Source organism: Seriola dumerili, unplaced genomic scaffold, assembly GCF_002260705.1.
Source record: "Seriola dumerili isolate Sdu_G_001 unplaced genomic scaffold, Sdu_1.0 BDQW01000409.1, whole genome shotgun sequence".
Lineage (NCBI taxonomy): Eukaryota > Metazoa > Chordata > Actinopteri > Carangiformes > Carangidae > Seriola > Seriola dumerili.
This window is the reverse complement of record NW_019174664.1, coordinates 1,873,909-1,890,663: the sequence shown is the minus strand read 5'-3', so window position 1 is coordinate 1,890,663 and position 16,755 is coordinate 1,873,909. Positions and strand designations below refer to the sequence as shown.

General features: G+C 40.9%; 1 protein-coding gene across 1 annotated transcript in view; it reads right to left on the bottom strand.

Moving 5' to 3' along the window:
* Positions 1 to 916: 916 nt before the first annotated feature.
* Positions 917 to 16,755, bottom strand: part of LOC111233553 (plexin-A2-like) — a 59,901-nt gene continuing 44,062 nt past the window's right edge. The window contains exons 17-31 of the mRNA XM_022761392.1: positions 15,470 to 15,709; positions 14,652 to 14,795; positions 13,953 to 14,187; positions 13,276 to 13,418; positions 11,821 to 12,089; positions 10,083 to 10,149; positions 9,575 to 9,721; positions 8,374 to 8,533; positions 7,005 to 7,108; positions 5,152 to 5,248; positions 4,242 to 4,441; positions 3,889 to 4,058; positions 3,156 to 3,368; positions 2,197 to 2,347; positions 917 to 1,012 (exon numbers count right to left, since the gene is read on the bottom strand). Coding sequence (XP_022617113.1) covers positions 917 to 1,012; positions 2,197 to 2,347; positions 3,156 to 3,368; positions 3,889 to 4,058; positions 4,242 to 4,441; positions 5,152 to 5,248; positions 7,005 to 7,108; positions 8,374 to 8,533; positions 9,575 to 9,721; positions 10,083 to 10,149; positions 11,821 to 12,089; positions 13,276 to 13,418; positions 13,953 to 14,187; positions 14,652 to 14,795; positions 15,470 to 15,709 — 2,436 coding nt within the window. The remainder of the gene's footprint in view (positions 1,013 to 2,196; positions 2,348 to 3,155; positions 3,369 to 3,888; positions 4,059 to 4,241; positions 4,442 to 5,151; positions 5,249 to 7,004; positions 7,109 to 8,373; positions 8,534 to 9,574; positions 9,722 to 10,082; positions 10,150 to 11,820; positions 12,090 to 13,275; positions 13,419 to 13,952; positions 14,188 to 14,651; positions 14,796 to 15,469; positions 15,710 to 16,755) is intronic.

The window sequence follows — 16,755 nt, the reverse complement described above, 5'->3', positions numbered from 1 at the left end:
ATTATTAAAGCGGGACGCTCACCTTGTCAATGACAAATTCGATGTATACTGTTCTATCCCCAGCAGAGTTGTAATTCATTAAACAAAAAAGAACTTATGAAAGGGAGCTTCAAGTGGGAAAATGAAAAGTAATGATGCCAGAGTCTTTAGTGTTCTCTTTTTAAGCCTTTAAAAGGCAATAGAAAAAGGCTTAACAACATGAAGTTACACATCTCTGCTCCTGATGGCTCCAAATGGCGACGCCACTCCAAGCCTGTGATATGTAGTCCAACCAAATGTCCTTCATCTTTGACATATAAAAAGTACTATGTGTCTCGTCTCACCACACGTGCCGTCCCATTAAATTGGCTTCTGTCTTTGTTGAGCTCCTCCAGTGACTTTTCAAGTCAAGTCCTTCTTTATCAAGTGCCGTTGTATGACATTTAGTGTAAGCACCAACTACAAAGACAAATCATTACCCAGCGGAAGAGAATTGGCAGCAAATTCAGCAACCGCGATGGCCCAAATCCTCTTTGTTTGTCTCTATAGGAGCGTTTTAGAGGTTGGATGTTTGCCTGTTGGAGTTTCTTCTGAAAAAACGATGACACTGGATTCAAAAGTCGTGCTTTGGGACAATCTGCTGTTTGATGTATTGTTGTGGTTTGTGTCTGTACATTTGTAAGTGTGTGTTTGCATGTGTATGTTGCTCTTTGTGTGTGTACTGTTTGTTTATCCGGTAGGTCCAGAAAATCTGCAGTGACTCTGCGTACATCAGTATGTGTTTATGTGTAATCCTATATGTGCCCATGTGTTGCCGATGGGTTTAGAACTCTGCTGTTAATAGTATGGTTTGATGTGTGTGTGTGTGTGTGTGTGTGTGTGTGTGTGTTTATTGACTGTGTGTGTGCGTGTGTGTGTGTGTGTGTGTGTGTCTGTCTCAGCTCTCTGCAGACATGACTGAGATGATCTGCTCCACTTTATACGCCAACTTTTGCTTCTGGGCCTGTTCGTCCTGCTCCAGTGCCTCAATGATCTAAAACACACACATAGAAACACACACGGGCACAAACTGTGAAACCACATGAGGCATATCACTGGTAAGCTACAGGAATCATACAAGTATGAACATACACATTTTGAATCAAACAAATACACAACAGACCGACAACACTAACAGCTTCAACTGCTTATGCTATTTAGACGATGAAATATAGTGTGTTTTACTGCACTTGATGAAAGTTTAGTCTTTATATTATTTTTGCAGATTAATTTGAATGAATCATCACTGATTTGATTAATAATAAATATATAATGCATGATATCAAAATGTCTTTGGGTTTCTGTCAGCTGGCAATGCAAGCAATTTGAAGACCCCGTTTTTTGGAAACTGATGGACATTTTTCACTATTCTCTGACATTTTAGATACTAAAGCCATTAATTGATTAATTGAAAATCAATCTACACATTAATCACGAATAATCATTAATTTCAGCTCAATCTATGAGCCTATAAACATGCATTAATTAATTAAGAAATATACATTTTTGGCCACTTGGGGGCAGCGCGACAAGCTGACAACACTGACACACAATAACCTTCCAAAGTTGTGATGGTGAACTCGTTAGCAAACAATTGCCTATCTACACATCCAACAGACACAGAGCAACAGTGGCTCTCAGTTGTGTTTGTGTCCACTCGACTAATTGAAGTCAAACATTCACTCTTCTTTTACATCAGACTCTACCAGCTCACAAGGGAAACATCTGGCTTTTTAGCCGCTTAATGCTCCACTATGTTCTCAAGCGAGTCAATAATTTTCTCTGTTTGCTGTTTGGTGCTGAGCAGGTAGTGTACAGGAAATTTATCAGAGCTGTTCAATGAAGACAGCTGCTTGCTGTGGCTAGAAATGACATTGGGAGGGCGAACCAATGTAAACAAGTAGCGAGCCGTGAAATCAAAACAATGAGATGAAAGACATTAAAATGCAATAAGCTGTGGGGAACTGCAAGAGTTGGGTGATGATTCTCTGTGATTTCATCACTACAAGTTACACAGTTGCATTACACACAGTCATTTGATCCATTGTTAATAAATAAAAAAATTAAAAATGTAAAAAAAATATTATAGCTGCTTTAATATCAAAAAAATGCTAACTTTAGTCAGCTAACCACACCAGAAGTTCATTTCCATGTTCCAGTGTGTTGACTGGGCCTCACCTCTTGGCTGTACTTGCTGACGTAAGTGTAGATCTCATGGAGGGCACTGAGCACATTGAACTCACTGGAGTGAAGGCGAGCCTGTTCAGCCAGATAGGCATTCATATCCTGATCACTGATGGCAGGCAGGCGGTTGATGTCAGCATAATACCTGAGAGGAGACACACAGTCAGTGTCAAGGGCACAGCCGTGCACACCAGAGCTTTTCTCTTCACTTGGATTCAGTTTGTTGTTGTGAAAAGTCAAAGAATATCCCATGTTAAAAGTGTCTGAAAATCAGAGGTGTTTTGGCAGGAAGATAAAGAAATGTGTCACTCACAAGTTCAGTCATTTAGAAATACTCCCACACTTACACACAGTACTGTACTTATAAAGACCTTCACTTGGCTACATACAGTATCAATTCTGTCTGTGTTTGTTCATGAGTAATTGTATTAACACCAATCAAGAATTCACAACTTTATGAAATCACATCTGTAGTTGAAAAGTCCGTATTTTGTAATGCAAAAATCATATTGGCAGGGAAGTCTGTTGCACCAAACCAAGCACTCAAAATTAAGAGAATCTCTCTGGTGATTGTAAGTGAGCGTAAATAAATTCATCCGTCAATTCTGACAGCAACCAATGTTCTGATGCAGCTGCTGAACATTGGCTGCACCACAACTAGAAACTGCCACACAATATAATATGATGAAGCTATCAAGGTTACAAAAAAAAACCACTCACACTACACAACATGATTACAGAGACAGTTCTGAGGGAGAAAATCATGATTCTCATTTTAATCAGAATATTAAGTCTCATCTTACTCCTAAAAGCAAATCTTAAAGCAAAACTAACAATAACCTTTAACATAACAAGCCTAATCCCAGAAACACTTAATCTTACTTCTTACTTTTACCTAAAACACAGGCTCTGATTCTTCACCAACACACACACACGAGAGCGCACATACACACCTTTCTACCCAGCTTTTGTAATGCGGTATGTCCTTGGCATAGAGTAGTTTGGTGGAGGGTGAGTCTTTGCCCAGACGGTGTTCAGACGTCGAGCAAGAATCCATAAAGGTCTGGGCCACCACAGAAAGACAGGCGTCCGTGATGCTGCTTTTATGGATGTCAAACACAAACTGGGGATTCTTGATCACGTTTACCCAAAAACGCAGCGGCAGGCTGCAGATAATGAAAAAAAGTAGAGAGAAATATTTTAGACAATAATTTAACTCGTGTGCAAAATGTTCCTTTTCAGTTTGTATTTGATGAGTCCTTTTATTGACTCCACATTCGCTATATCATTCAATCAAGTATGAGAATAAACTGAAGATGTAGTTAAAAAGACTTTAAAAACTAAGGTGGTATAAAATAGCTGAAACAAAATAAAACACAAGAGAATAACGATATGAAAAACAAGTTGTTGTAGTAATTTTAAAGTAAGGACGATAGAATAATCATCACTATAACATAGCAAAAAGAGGAATCAAGTAAATGAATGTTTGAAGTGAGGGTTTTAAAGGCAGACACAAAGACAGTTCCAGGTGTCAGGTCAGGTCTGCTCTGTTGGTGATGAGTACAATCTAAAAATAAATTGTGAGTTCTGCTAGAAGCCACTGCAAGCAGCTTAAAACTGGGGTGATCAGGTCTCTTTTCTTTGCATATAAATGAGCGTCAGCAGTGCGTCAGAAATCCCTCTCACCAGTTGCTCTTCCACGTGTGGCGAACATCCATGTCGTGGATGCCGTGTCTGTCAGCCTGCTCATCCAGAAAGTCAAACATGTATTTGATTGCGAGAGGCAGGGCGGTGCCCCGACACACTGTGCTGAACAGAGTCTCAAACAGGTCGTCCACAAACTTCTGCAGTGTGCCCTGTAGAGAACAGCATACGAAGTTAAGACTCATAGTTCCTCTAGAAAACCAAAATGAACACACGCAAGGACCACAGTTACAAATTTATTCTTAAATCTAATCCTATTGTATGAACTGACATGTCTTCCCTTACGTTACTGCAGGATATTGTTACTACAATATAGTTTATGTCATATATTGAACCTTTGTTGCTAGTAGCCTCGTCAGGTAGATCTCAGACACCATCTTGCTGCCTCGCTCTCCCTCTTTCTGGTCCCCGTGGTCGTGGTTCTTGACTAAGTGCCAAACTTTGACCCCGCTCTCCAGGTCGGGGGTCAGCATGGGCACACGGGAGTGGGGGCTGTCGGGGCTGGTGGGGGTGGAGCGGAAGGGTACATCCACACCTAGATGGTCAAAATTTGAGATATAAAAGAAACATATATTCCAAAATGTTCTAAATGCAGTTTGTAAGTAGAATATATCTTGTCTGGTCGTCAGGGTCATCAAGGTCACGCTCAAACGGAGAGAAATCCTTTTTGTTTCTCAGATCTGAATTTAAGACAGACTGTCTTCTTCGTAACCTGCAAGTGGGCAGGCTGGATGTGTGTGTATGGACTGTATAATCATTTGCTGTCATTATTTCACTGGTTGTCATAGTAATGATACAGACATGCACTCACTGAAGGCATGCTATCTATCCATGCTCTGTTCCTCGCTTTATTTTTCTGCTCTTCCTCTTGTTTTGTGTCGTGTTTTTTAAAGAAATCACTTGAAGCTAATGTGAAAGTGTGAGCTGTGGTTTCAGAGACACGACTTGAATAGTGATGTATAGGAATCTAAAGTGATAAGAATGTATTGAACATACACCACATTGTTGATTATTTGAAATAAGACACATTTGGTCTGCTTGTCTAAACATACTGTAGTCATAGACAGAATTTGTCTTGATTTTGTGCCATTGAATATTTGTGAAACTCATGTTGCATCTCTGTTTGATGTGCTAGTGTGCGATGATGTGCTTTCCAACAGACTGATGAGTGACAGCAACAGATGGTGCAGCACTGCTGTATGTCGGATGAATATTAAACATTTGTATTTCTTAAACAGTACTGACCATATCTGCTGATGCTGCGTGGGAAGCTGGCTGAAGAAGGAATGTTGAAAGAAGACATCTGTTTGGGCACCAAGGCCACTACACATCGCTCAGACACCTGGGAGACAAAGGTAAAGCCTGTATATTATTTTTTTTTAATTCATAGCTTGCAGCTGATGGTCAAAAGTAATCACTGCTAGAATTTAGAAAAATGGTTTGAGATTAAAATCCAAGGACCAAGGTATTTGTGAAATAATGATTCATGAATGTCTGCCATGGGCAGGTGAGTCACAATAATTACAATCAACTTATAAATGACTGGCCTCTAGTTCAAGGAAAACACACTGTAAAAATCTATCATCATCAGCTAGATAGAAACACAGACAGCACAGCATTGATCACTAACAATAACTTCAACTACAAAGGAGGACTAAAATTAAAGAGGATTTTGTGAAAAAAGTAGAAATTCCTCTGCACTGCAGTAAAATTCAGTCGAGTGAATGTCAGATGTCAAATGCAGTCGAGGTGAAGGAATGGAAAGTAGGTTTACCACAGACCAGAACTCCGCTCTAGACCCACAATGGGTGTGTGGCAACCTCTTTCCTCATTAAAGATTCAGTGACTCGTTACTAACAGAGGCAGTTTCAGTACAACTAAATGAATTCATAGGTCTTCTTGGTGTAGATTAAACTACTATTTCAAGCATGCCTTGGCCCTGCTAAAACTCAACATTGCCTTGCCGTGATGAAGAGCCGAAAACCACACGTGGTGAAGTAATTATGTGTTTTTCATGTGTAGTTCACTGACTGCTGATTGTTTTGAAGTTACGATGGCTAAGCAGAGGCTTATTGCAAGTGTCGGTATGTTTTATCCGTGCAGTAGTTCCAGGTAAATACTCTATACTGTTGCTGTACTGCTCGGCGGACGATGTAAGGTCATCTGCAGCGTGAGCAAAAATTCACGCTTACTGTTCTGCATGAGTGCCAAATGCAGCTAATACAAATCCAGCGCGGAATCCAATCAAACATTTCCACACCTGGCAGAGAAATTAAAAATGAAAGAGCAAAATTGTTTATCTGCTTGACAGATAAGAGCTAGTCTATCCCTCGCTTATCAAAACCTGCTTTTAGTGGAGAAAATGTAGATTTCCTTTTGTCTTTATTTCTCTGTTTGTTTGAGCACGTATTCTGAAATGTTGGCAAGAGACAAACAGAGACTGTCAAAGGGAAGGGATGACTCATCTGAGGTTGGTGACCCGTGTCGTCGTATTAATGAGCTGAAAAAAACAAAAGATGTTGTAAAAGACACAGGCACACAAGTGCGTGTTCAGCTGACTAAACGTGCTTGTGTCTCAGAGGTTGAAAAAATGTTGGCAGGGGTGAGGTGAGTGTTATGAATATGAACGAGTAGTGCCCTGTCCTTCCACCACAGTGTCTGCTGTGACGTCCTTGAGCTACTGGATAATCGTAGTTCTTTTAAGAAAAAAAAAACTACTGGATGAACAGAGGATAATAATCTTCTAACATTCTGATCATTTACTAGTTGTTTTTTTTTTTTAGGACTCAGCCTTAACCAGATGAGCTTGTGTGCTACTGTTGCAGCCCTAATCATATTCTAGTTGTTTGAGTCACTGAGTCATGGCAAACATTTGCTGGTACCACTTTCATAAAAGTGAGTATTGTCTACTTTTGTCTTTTTTCTGTTATTTTAGATTCAGTATCTTTGGGTTTTGGAGCTCTGTTCGGACAAAATGAGCAACTTGAGTACAACTATGTGATGGCCAGTGTTTCATAGTTGATTGATCAATTAATCAAGCAAACGAATTTGCAGATTAAGTGATATCTGTAACCCTAGTAATCATGTTTTGAACAGACCTGGTAGTGCATGAGTGTGTTGAGTCGCTTCCAGTCGCTCTCTATCTTGGTGGTGATGTCCTCATCCTGGAGGACCACACGAGCTGTCCTGCCCTGCCGCCACTCTATAGGAAAAATAACATCCATAGTGAATGTGTGACACATGGCATTCTGGGGAATGTTTGTACGCCAAGTTCCTGACAGTTTCATATTGTCTAATGTCCATTGTTTGTCTCTCGCTGTGCCGTTGTGCTGCAGGTGAGGTCATGTTAACCTTGTGTACTGTGTTAGTTTGTTCTTTTGAATCTCTGCAAGATGTCAAGCGTAGCAGCCAAAATGTCACACCATCCTGTATATTTCTGCCGGACAATTATGTGATTATGATTCTGTAAATAAACTACAAATGACACAGCGTCAGGGCTCCAGACTGTTGCCAAAATAGTGATATATGCCACTGTTTTCTGATAGTGTGCGAGTAAAAATGTTTCATGGTTGCATTAGTGCGAGTGCACGGGTACTGCGTTAGCTATTGTGTTTGAATACTTTTTCCTCCTCACTTCCTCAATTTGTCTCTGCCTGCCTGCACTTTCAAACCTGTGACACAATCCACTTCACTGTTGCCGTATTATTAAGATCAATCCATCAATCGTTTATTATTTGAAAAAAAAAAAAAAATTAGCAGAGAGAGGAGGAGGCTGGTGGAGAGGGAGAGCCAACGAGAGGTCCCGACTCGGACAGAACTGACGTCAAGTTTAACACTGACTATAACATAGCGGGGAAAAAAAGGGGTGCCACCAACTGAGAAAGTTGGGAGCAGGGAGCACCAGTGCTACCAGTGGAAAAGTTATTCTGGAGCCCCCAGGGATTTAAGGTGCCCAAAGCAACAAGGAGAAACTGATCCTCTCCAAATCCGTAACCTATAAAAGCCCCTAAAGGTATAAAACTACAAACCCAAAGCAATATCAGGCACTACCGACAAGGTGTCTTATTTACTTCCTTTGAAGGTGCATGTCAGCTGGATTTGTGCCAAGTCATTCAGTATTGGATGACATGTTGTGGGCGTAAGCCTAAGTGTAGGTGCGCTGTCAGTAAGGTTTAACGTCAGTGTTGGAGAGTGTTGCTCTGATTTCGGAATGTAAACAGTCACGGGGAGGGGGTTGTCTTCCAGAAACTGATGTTGAGCCCTTTGTTGATGTCATTCGTCTTCAGTGAAACACCTGTGATAACTCCCCAGCCATGCCCACTCTCAACTGTATTTTTCCCCTTCTGTCAGTATTCCAACACATCATGTGCCATGGCAAATTTTCACTTTATGTTTTATCTCCGACTATATAATGCAAGTGGAATTAAATAGTTTCACACAGTATGGTTCCACCCAGTGAAGTCTCACCGAGATCCATGTCTGCAGCTCGTGGGCGCTGTGAGTAGGGCATGTTCTTGTACACCGCATCCAGGATCTTCTCCTTTACCTGGGTAATGGTGTCACAGTTGAGCACCTTGACAGGGATTTCCGGGCTGTTCTCATTGTCTGGGTTCACACAGCTCAGTGTCTGGGGATCCGGTATAGAGAGAGAAGGTAGGGGAGGGTAGGTGGGAGTAAGAGAAAGAGACAGAGAGAGGTGTTGCTTGTGAGGAAAGTTCTTTCATTACCTACTCCTCACCAAACTGTCCTGGTGGAGAGGATCCTGGCCTGAAATGTAATTTCACACCTCCAGGATGCGACTGTGCAGCTCTAGCAGGGGCATTAAACAAGTAATGAGACACAGACTCTCCGACATGGCGATCAGAGAGGTGTCATCCTGCTTTGGAGCTAAAGCCTGAGGGGGAAGTTATCCTGACGGGCTGGTTGTGGGAACCTCTACCTCACAAACTCTTCACTGATTAGCATACACCAGTCACGATTTTGAAGCCTCAGTAATTTTGATTATATTTATCAGTTAAAATGTGTGAATCTTTATTCTTTTAAATAATTTTTCCATTAATTTCTTCAACTTAAAGCACAAAGTTTGTTAGAAACGAGCCAAGACAGCTGTTTAACTTAAAATCTATAAAATGACACTGTGGGTGTTAGCTTAGGTCGTAGAGCAGGTCAACCATTAATTGTAGGGTTGGTGGTTTGATGTCTGGCTCCTCGTGTCTATATGTTGAAGTGTTATTGAGCAAGGCACTAAACCTCAAATTCCTCCCAGTGCACGTATACAGAAGAAAATGGACAAAAGCCAAATTAATGTAATGAATTGTAATGGGAAGCCAGTGAGGGAATATTTCTTGGGGATGAAGCCGGAGTTGGCATTAGATTCAAAGCTAACTGAGTGGATGTGTCAACACTCTTAGGTTTCTAGAAACGTTGTCTAGAATCTCCCTGAGCTTGATGAGATGGACATCCAGCTATGCAAGATTATTTGCCCACTATTGCCATGTTATTTACACTATTCCAACATTCAAAGGATTCATAAAATTATAACCACACAGCCTCGACACATGGCACATTTCTGTGGATCTGTCAAGGTTCTTTGCCAAGAGAGATGCCAAAATTAATACAGACAGTTTTTGTTTTTTTTCCCCCTGTCTCTAACGTCTTTATGACTCACCAGCGTCTTGTATTCAATCTGCTGTCGGATGAGCTTGTCCTCACTGAGGGAATAGCGTGCCTCTCCAGTGATGGAGTCTATGGGTCCCTTCTCCATTTGCTGTTTGATGGCACAGAACAGCATGAAGAGAGGCTCGCCAGCACACTCCTTTGTTTTGGAAGGGAACCCAGGGATTAGAGCGAAAGGTGGGAGAAAGGAAAATAAGACATAATAAGGTGGAGGGAAGGAGAGAGATCTGTATTCATCAGCGCAGACGATGAGACTCAGCAACACATCGAACATAATGAAACAGATCTTTCTCTCCTTAGAAATTGCAACGCTTGGAGATAGATGTGACCCCAGAGATAGCCATTGTCCCTCCACAATGTCCATAAAACACATCGCTGTTAGAAACTTAGACCATCACAGCCACAACAAAACCAGGCACAGCAGCCTATTTCAAAATCAATGCTGATACAATATTAATTGACACCTGTAGCAGTAAGGTGTGATAAAGATTTGTTTTTACCTTGAGAAATTTGTGGAGCAAGAAAGCAAACCAATTTGTCAGCATCTTCTCTGCCACCGACTCTGTTCTGTGAGACAAGAAGAAAGCACAGTCATTTGTTAGCAAGAGACGTCCCACAGAGAGCTGGAGTGCTCTGATTATTCTTTTATAATTTAAGACATAGAAGAGCCTGATATTGTTGAAGCCAAAAAACATGACATGGAGAGTTTACAGAGAATTACATCCTTACTCAGCCGCTCTGTCTCAAAGGAGACACACTCCGATATATTGTAGTTAAGTGCTGCTGGTGCACAACATATTTGGGTCATGACATAAATGTGCAGAACTTAGAGGTCCACTTCCAAGTCCTCTTCACTGCTGTGTCTGCACTTAGTACTTTTATGTGAGCCCAGATGGGAAGATTTTATGATTTACTGTAGTAAATCCTCTAAATCATGTAACAGTACCTTTAAAACGACACATAAGCCCTTTTGCAGCATTATAGCCAGTCGGTCTCTCTCCCGAACCTGCTGTCTCTGTCACTCCTCTTCCGACCTTACCCGCATTTCAACCCTAACCTGTACTGACTCGGATGTTGACAGCATCCCATTAAATTTTAGAGTGTTTCCGCACGAGCAGCATGTTTGGGCTAACAAGTTCTTGTTGTACTGGCTCCCATGTGAACTCATCCTTATATTTAATGAGTGTGCTTCAGATTGAGAGAGCCCTCTTTTTACCAAAAAAAAAAAAAAAAACTCATGAAACATTCAGTAGGCCAGTCTCAGCACTGGGAAAACAATCAGCAGATAACCAGAGGTGGAGGAGAGAGGGAGAGAGGCGAGAGAAGGGAGGAGAGGAGAGGTGACGGGGAAAGAAACGTGAGCTACAGCTGAATGTTTCATGAGTGGCACACGGAAGATAAGTCAGACTGACAACAACTCTGCCGCCGCTGCACTCACTCTTCCCCATTAGGTTCTCTTCCTCTGTTGGTCTCTCCCACTCTCTATCACTTTTACTGCTCCTGTCTTTCACCTGTCTGCTCGCGCACCCTGTTTCTCACACTGGTAACGGCTGTTTCACGCCGCTGCACAAAACAAAGCTGAACAGAGGTGGGCTTTCCTTCACTGGCCTAGTTACTCATCCATCAGAAGTGTGGTAACTGGGCTGGAAAGAACAATGCACAAAGGAATTATCTATGCCAAAAGATAAGCAGGGTTATCAGAACCGGTCGAGATTGTGACTCGGAGGCCTCGAGTTCAAATCCTCTGACCACAGTAGAAAATAAGTCCAATTTGGGTACCTCAAATTCACAAGCCAGTGTTTGAACCATATACAGTACATGATTTCTCCTCAAAAGTCAAACCTTTTTATGAGTTTTAAAACTTCTTACTTATAATACGCTTAACTTTCAAGCTTTCAAGAGTGTCTTTAAAAAAAGTGGTAATATCTTCATATAAGGAAAATCCATTTCTCTGAGCTATAACTGTTACCTAATCCCCAAAGACTGTGGTTCTACAGAGCAACTCCCTGCAACAAATGTGTACAATTTAAATATAAATTTAACCTCATGGTCTTCTTCTTTGGACATCTTTTACCTCATAATTTTACAGTTTATTTTCACAGTGAGATATTCAGCTGAACAAAGTGGCACACTATTCCAGAATGATTAACTTTAAGAACAGGAAATAACTTCAATCTTCGGTTGAAGTATTTTTTTCAAAAATGTATAACCAGCTTATTATAACGAATCTTTAATCACCTGCGGAGGAGTAGTTTGGGGTGGTTCTTGCTCTCCAGGTTGCGTTCGATAAGGTCTGAGAGCAGGTGTTTGAGGATGTCTGTGGCGTACTCCAGCCGTCCCTGCAGAGCAGTCATGATGAGCGAGGCGACGTAACCGCGGTCACGCATGGAGAAAGAGCGCTGCAGCTCCAGTGTACGGATGAATGTCAGCAGGAAAACCTTGTTATTCACCAGCTGAGCAAACTGCTTCAAGGCTTTCTCCACATTCGCCTGTCCGCTCCCTGGCACCTACACGCATCATGCATTTTTGCACACACAAACACACACACAAAGATGCACACGCTCATTAAATAATACTCACTCAAGGATGAGAAAAGTCATAACATAGATGGAAAACATGAAGACGTAATGAAATACGCACATAAATCCTCATAAACCATCTGTGTGCAAAACAGAAGCACTAGTGCGGCTACAGGCTCACCCCGGTGGCAGTGACGTGAAAAATGAAGGGCCTGTTACTTTGATGAAAAAGTCAGGATGTTTAAAACTGCAATTAAAGGCTCTTCTGAACAGAGATCTCTTTTTAAATCAATGTGATCACAATAATGCCTTGATTAAAGTCTCATTGGCAACACTGACCTCATTCAAATTTTGCCCCCGAATATGTGACAAGTTGTTCCAAATTAGTGAAAGGGGTTCGTCATCAGAGCTGATTCAAAATTAGGTATAGAGTGCTTCAGATTTAAACCCTTAAGATCAGGACTATAATAAAAACAACAACAAAAAAAAAAAAAAACGCTAAATATTAACACCAGGTTCTCTTGAGTGTGAGAGGAGACGAGGTCCTTAGGGATCTAGACCAAGATCAGAGCAGAGCAAAACGTCTTCAAACGTCTTCACTTCGACAAAGGCAGGGAACACTCCTTAAATAATAATACGTAGGGATTGTCTTCAAATTCAACTGAAATGTAGGTTTGAAAGACCTCCACTGCATCCCTCAACATCTAGCTGATTAATGTTTAGGATTTTGACACATCAATACATGCAGCATACAGAATACAGCGTTTTACAACCACTTTGTAACATCTTCATATGAAGTTTCCACAACAACGTAGGATCAAGTGTAGAAAAATTATGTGTTGGAAAAGTTTTACACATAAAAGTAGAGAGTCCAAATAAAATGGCTAAGACCAAGAGAAGTTTGACTCCAAACAGGTGCATGACTAAAGCACTGAGAGAGGCATCAAAATCTGCTCACAAACCTCAGCTGTGGTGGACACCATTAAACAGACCTCAAACCACAGTGAGTAGACTGACATTTGCTCACACTGCTCAGTTCGAGAGCAGTTTGACAGCACTTGCCAACAAGCCAAAATCAATTTAGTTTTGGAGCCTGGAGCCTGAAGGTCAAGATGTCAGAAAAATAGTTGAAACTGGATTCAAGTAGTGCAGCCCCGCTTCAGGGGTCCCTCACCTCCAGCTCTCTGAGCACAGGGTGATCATCAATGCCGGGGAAGAGAACCCTCATGGCGTATGTGCGATAGTCCAGGTAGGGGATGCCAGCTCTGTCCAGATCACTGGTTAACTCGTTGATGTCCGTCTGTAGTTCTGCAAAGGCTGCACAATAAAATTACATTTTTTTTTCCCATTCTTGACTGTTTCCAATATATATCCTTGAAAATTTAAAAGCCATATTTTGAAGAGAGTGCCCTAAACACTCTCTGAAAGAACTATAGTTCATAATTGATCTCACAGTATATACTTAATGTTGGGTTTGTTAATTAGGACTTTTACTAGATATAGATAGAAAGAGTTATAGTGTGACATTTTGTGTTGCGTTATTACAACTTAAAATACAGGTATCTTGGCCCAGTGTTGACAAAAATTCAATAAGTAAACAAACATATAGCTATAAAATAACATACCCAAAGCTTTCAATCATCACTGGGCACTCACCTAGACGTTCAATTAGTCTCCAACCAGTACATATAAGTAAATAAATCTTCATTCAAATAAATCATTTTGTAAAACTACAATCATCAGTCAAAACATCAGTACTCAACAGATGGCAGTGTAATGCAACTACAAATCAGATGTTCTTTTGGAGTGTTGGAGTTTTAATCAACAGGATTTATAATCCGTCTCACTCACCCTCCTTGCACTCCAGAGCCACCCGGGACTCCAGATTGTCCATCTGCATCTGCAGGCGTTTCAAAGTGAGGTCGTTCTCATGTGACTTCCGTCTGTAGGCCAGCAAGACTATAATGACGATGATGAGGAGCAGCCCTCCTCCAGCTGCGATGCTGAAGATAGCAGGAAGGGTGAGCAGGCTGTCAGACCGGATGTGAACTTCTCCCGGGGAGATGTGGAGTCCTCCTACTTGGACCTGGGCAATAATAATAATGATAATAATACAGGTACAAACACAGGGCTTCAAAACATTGTTGAAAATGCTCAAATAATAAAACATCAAAAGACTGTTGATGAAGAATTCAATTGGTAACTACAATGGATGATTTTCCTGAACAACTGCCTTTGGGTAAAAGAAGTTCTAGACACGCCAGCTTAGTTTTCTTTTTACAGCTCTTTTCATATTATTTACAAGAGTGCCTGTCAATAATTCTGGGGGAGGGGTGCTGTAATTGGGAACTTACCAGACCATGAATGACGGACAATGACAGAAAGACAGCGACTAACTGAAAGCCTGTCAGTGACCCACAAACACAGTGACGTACAGACAAACACTGACCCACAGACAGTGACCCACATCCATGCAGTCAGCAAATCAGACAGACAGACAGACAGACAGACAGTGAATCACTGGACAGGCAGAAAATGCATTAGACTGACCAGGACTTTGTGCTGCCCGGTGAGGTTTGGCGGTTCACAGAGTAACTGAGTGTCCGACACAGTGAGAGAACATGGCGTATCCCCAATCAGCACTGTGTAATTCAGCCTGGCTCCACCAGATGCAGATGGCACCAGGTTACGTCCCTGCAGCAATATTAGAGAAGCAGTATACTGTACATAACTGCAGATAACAATGATATATCAAACATAAAACATATTTTAAGACCACACACTTCTTACTGAACAGTTGATTGAGAGCCTAACAAGCAAAGTTCTGGTCTAAGTCTTCAGATTGGACCTTTTCTGAAGGAACTGCATTATACTGGTAAAAATACAAATCAGCTCTGCTTCCCAAACAATGTAAAGTCTTCAGGTCTTTTACCCCTTTGGGACTTTTTCTGTTGGTTCCAAGACATCGGTTTTTAGTGTCATGTCTTACTGATCCTATATATGGCAACACCTCATAACCTCAATAAGTTATTACTATGCAATTTTGAGGTATTAGTATAATTACTAAGAAATGAGGTTAAACTTTATGATACAATGATATTTGGGAGTGTTAATGTGTAGCATCGCTAATTGCTAAGAAAATCGGATTGTGCTGATCATTAAGGGGAACATTGGGGATTACAGTAATGAGGACATGGCATAGCAGATGTTAAACAAGAGTAATGAATACTGGATCTTGTATACTGCACATTCAGCTTCCTTGTTTATGGTAAATACTTATAAGCTTGAAAGTATTCTCTCTAAATGCTGCAGCGAAATAAAAAAAGAAACTATGATACCAGCAGCAAGTCATATCTCCTCTAACTTACTTTGAGTATGATGGGAGCTCCAGGTTTCTGCTCCAGAACACCTGATAGGCTGAGGGGCTCCAGGTAAGGGTTGGGGTAGTACACGAAGCTTGTGCTGTTGTAAGTGAGCAGAGCTTGAACGTTGTTGAAGACGAAGCCAAACTCGTCCACGTGTTTGATGGTCTCCTGGTCTGTGTTGTACTCCGCCTTCAGGGAGGGGGCGAAGCAGCTGATAGTGGTTGTGTTCAGCACTTTGCACACCTGGAGAGGAATCAGATCAGGTGTGCAAGTTACACATCTCCCGGTACATACAGTAACCCACAACCACATCTGATGTGACACACATTATTGAAAGCAAACAATATCATACACATATTCAATTCCTCATAGTGATTCGTCATTGCATAAATTATTTCAAGACATAGATAATTAATGTTTGCAGGTGATTTACAAAAAAAGTCCATTTTGAAATCTTCGCAGACATTTATGAGTCAATATTTTACCCTCAGAAAACATTATTATTATATTAACATTATTATTATTATTATTATTATCACTATTTTACCAATAACCAATAACTGTCTTGAATTAGCATGTTTGCCATCTTTTTCTGCAGTTCTTCAAACTCCTCATAATCAAGCTGTTCCATAAATTCCATCCGCTCCAGGCGAATTTCTAAGCTCTAGTTTTTATCTAAGGTTTCACAGAAAGTTGTTTCAAGTCAATTAACTGCTTTTGTGTTTCAAAACATTTTTAAGCAGATCCAGTTATGTTTTCGAGATAAGCTAGATAAAGAGACTGCCCTCATTAAATTTACCAGTGACCCTCTTTTAGCAGCTGATTCGGGTGAAAGTTGGGCTTTAATCCCTTTAGATCTCAGTCCTGCCAGTGACACTGTAGAACATGCAGTTTTAATTGACTGGCTCAAATTTTGGCTGGCATCATTAACACGCCATTTTTTTGGCTCAGGGCATACCTCTCACACACAACATTGTCTGCATAAAATAAACTCCTCTTCTTCAACACATTTAAATTCATAATTTTTCTCATCTTATTTTCCTTTTACATGCTTCTACCTTGTCTTATGTTATCTTTAAGTACGGCATTTCTTTCCAACAAAACAGATATACACACTGAAACCCAAAGACACAAATTGAGTCATTTTGAGACTGAGATCTCAACTTTTCCACCCTCAGCTGAGAGCATTTTCTTACAATTTTCTTACAACACTAGAAAGAGCCATAAACTCTTTCATATCATATTTACCTTGTCCTCTGTCTTTATTTCAGCATCAGTAAACTTTGTCT